A 3,289-nucleotide genomic window follows, 5' to 3' on the forward strand; every position below is an offset into this window, starting at 1 on the left:
GCCGACCCTGGCCCCACCCTCCGGGCCTGCCCGTAACACGAGCCGCCGGCAGCCGGCGGGGCCCGAGCGGGCGCGGCCAGGTGGGTCGGCGCCCGCCCCGACCGTGCCCACCGCGAACAAAGGCCCCAGAGGGGGGCAGAAGACGAGGCCGAGGTAGAAGAAATACGGACTTTAATAAGGATTATTTCCCTTTGGTATAAGGTGAGACCCGTGAAAACATCCAAACGAAACACGGACCGAGCCGACCCCCGTATCCGCAAGGCCCGCTGCGAGCCGAGCCAGGGCCGGGCCACAATAAATAGCTACCTGCAGGCTTGCGTGTGCCTGTCCCTTCGTGAAACCTCAACTCGTACTTAGCCCAACGCCTGCCCGCTGCCAGCTGGCCTCGGCGGCCAGGGGGCCGCGCTTCCTCCAGTCCCAGCTCCAAAGCCACTTTCCTCCGCCTGGGGTCTCCGGTAAAAAAAGATAATGCTGCCCCTCCCGACTGCCTCACAGACCAGGGTGAGGAAATGCCAAAAGTTGTAAAAAGGGCTTTGCAAAGTTGGAGAGGTGATTACATAAACAGAATCGATTATAATAATTTTGTGCTCCAGAATAAGCCATGTAAAACAAAATCAGGAAATGTCCATCTACAGCCCTAAAAACCAATGCATATAAAATATAAAGTAAAAGCAGATCCAAATCTCGAGATGGCCTTTGGGGATTGTCTACTGCTTTAGTCTTCCTACCCGATCCCTCCACCACAAAAATCCGCTTGGGAAAATCTGTGCCCACCCACTGCTAGTACCACCCAAAGCCTTAATGGTACCTACCCAAGTCTACCACCATGCATGGCCACCCTAGACAGTTTGCTGGGGTGCAAATCTCTTAAGGGAGCAGACAGCCTCATCTTTCTCCTGAGGAGTCGCTGGTGGGTTTGAACTGCCTACTTGGGGGTTAACAGCAACCCAACGCTTGCTCTTCCCCCGTCTCCCACCCTTCTGGCAGATGGAGGCTGGGCAGAAGCTGCCAGAAGAAGGGCTGCCCTTTGGCTGTGGAGTATTACGTGCATGCAACACGGGAGGGGGTGGAGGGGTTATGAAATGTATATACAGACCCCGTCTGTGAGGGGGCTCCCGGCCAGGAGGCACTGAGCAAGGGACGGGTCCATCTCCCCCCTAGCCGGGAGAGGGGCGCTGGGACCCTGACTTTATATGGGTTGCATATCCCCTGAGGGGACAGCTACTCTTCCTGCCTGTTCTCCCAACTCACAATGGAGGGACTGCCTAGTAAGGCAAGGACAGTCCCGAAGCCAAGGTGTCCGGGACCCAAGTCCAGACCTCAGGGACCCAAGGAGAACTCTTTGTATAAAATATCTTCAGACCTAGGAGGTGGTCAAAGGCACAACGTTTAAACACTGGGTGGGGGAGGGGGGGAGGGGAAGTGCCCTGAGCCCAGGGGTAGACCAAAGGTATGACTCATTCCCCCTTCCCTGGAAGGATGACAGCTCACCACAGGGCATTTTCTAGCACAAAGAGGTGCTGCCTAGGTCTCAAGCACCCACCTTCCTGGGGAAAGGGGTTACAGATTGGCACAGGCAGGCCCAGGGAAGGAGGCCACTCTGTACAGTAATACTTTGGTGAGGTTGGGGGAAAGCAAGGCTCTGCCCGAGTCTCCTGACTTAAACCCGCTCAGCCAGCCGCTGAGCTCATGTGTCCACGCCACGGCCAGCTCTAACCCAAGGCCACGGCCACAGAGCTAGAGGTCCCGAGAGTCCCAAACAGGGCAGGCGGGCTTGAGGGCATCCTCAGGGAGATGGCATCCAGATGGATCACAGTTTCCGCTCCACAGGCTGCTGGAGACAAAGTTCGCTGCCCGCCGAGATGATGGGCAAGTGATTGTCCATGTGGTAGCTGATGAGATGACTGACGCTGTCAAAACGGTGATCCTTTGTCCGTACCTGGGGAGGGAAGGAGGGAGAGGGGAAGAGGTGGAGAAGACACCAGCATCCAGGGTTGAGGAAGCTAGAATACTGAAGAGGGCTGAGAAGGAGAGAGAGGTGGCATGGGGCTGGGACTAGCTGGTCACTGAAGCTGCTCTAGGAAGACAGCGGGCATGAGCAGGGCAGTGACCCGGGGAAAGACAAAGCAGACATCAGCTCCAGAGCCATGGCACTGAGGGGCATCTGCTCCTGCCTTACCCTAGAGGAGGCTGGCACGTTCTTGGAGGAGGCGGCACAGGGAGAAAAAGATGTGAAGTTGGCAAAGCCGGTTAATGAGATCAAAGTTGTAAGGGGCAGAGTGAGGCCAGCACAGACAGAAGAAAGATGGGTGCTGGTCTGAGTCTCCAATCTGGGGAGCGGGAGAGGACCCCCCAAGTACTGCAAGAGGAGGCTTGAAGTCTAGCCTCCATCTGACCAAGTACCAACCACCTTTCCAGTGTGGTGTGTGATGTGCCCAAGAGGGGCTCAAGCGAGATGACCACCCAAACTCCTTCAACCCTCAAGGGCTGAATATTCGGGGCTTTGAGGGCTGGCTCTCGGGTTTAGGGGTGTGAGAAGAGAAGGAATCCTAAGCTGCTGGAGAGGGGGCACCAGGCTCTCTGAAGAACCAGAGTGCCCCACAGGGAGCATCTCGGGGGCATGACTGAAAGAACAGAAATGCATTGGGAGGTACCATTCCTTCCTACACCGCCCCATACTCACCACACCCTCAGGGTCCACCAGCAGCAGGTGCTTGGGCTGCCCACTCTGCAGGCCGGTGAGCACATACTGGCCCGGCGTGGTGGTGCTCTCCCGAACCAGGAAATCTCCATTGAGCTGCAGCAGCGCCTCGGCCTCCCGCCGGCTCAGCTTCCCGTGGAACCAGGGCTCCCCTCGGAGCTGCTCAGCCATGGACACCAACTGGGGAGGCGGAGGCCCCCGGAGTGCATCTTCAAAGGGCTCTGCAGGTGGAGAGGAAGGACCAGTAGATACAGCTGGCACAGCACACAACCCAGGACCCAGACACGCAGCAAGGGGAGGCCGGGAAGGAAAGAGCAGATACCTGGGCAGAAGAGGGGAACCCCAGAGGGAAGATGGGCATGCACAGTGGGAAAGGGGCGCTCACTCATGTCGAAGAGATCCCGAGGCGCACTGCCATTGACGGCAGGGTTGGGAGGCCCGCCCCCGGCTTGCCGGGCCTTGTCTAGGTTCTGGACATTGACGTAAGAGGGATCATCAAAGAGCTCTCGACCTGCTGAGGAAAGGGGGGGCTTTACTGAGACTCAGACTCTGGCCCCTATACCTGTAGCACAGCCCACCTCCACTCCC

General features: G+C 57.8%; 1 protein-coding gene across 1 annotated transcript in view; it reads right to left on the bottom strand.

Annotated features, from left to right (window-relative positions):
* Window positions 1-154: 154 nt before the first annotated feature.
* The window catches only part of SHC1 (SHC adaptor protein 1), a 7,251-nt gene continuing 4,116 nt past the window's right edge, over window positions 155-3,289 (bottom strand). The window contains exons 9-11 of the mRNA XM_045298350.1: window positions 3,087-3,231; window positions 2,684-2,922; window positions 155-1,939 (exon numbers count right to left, since the gene is read on the bottom strand). Coding sequence (XP_045154285.1) covers window positions 1,811-1,939; window positions 2,684-2,922; window positions 3,087-3,231 — 513 coding nt within the window. The 3' untranslated portion in view covers window positions 155-1,810. The remainder of the gene's footprint in view (window positions 1,940-2,683; window positions 2,923-3,086; window positions 3,232-3,289) is intronic.

This window comes from Echinops telfairi, unplaced genomic scaffold (assembly GCF_000313985.2).
Source record: "Echinops telfairi isolate 266 unplaced genomic scaffold, ASM31398v2 ScPeMD7_7425;HRSCAF=8463, whole genome shotgun sequence".
NCBI classification, from domain to species: Eukaryota; Metazoa; Chordata; class Mammalia; order Afrosoricida; family Tenrecidae; genus Echinops; species Echinops telfairi.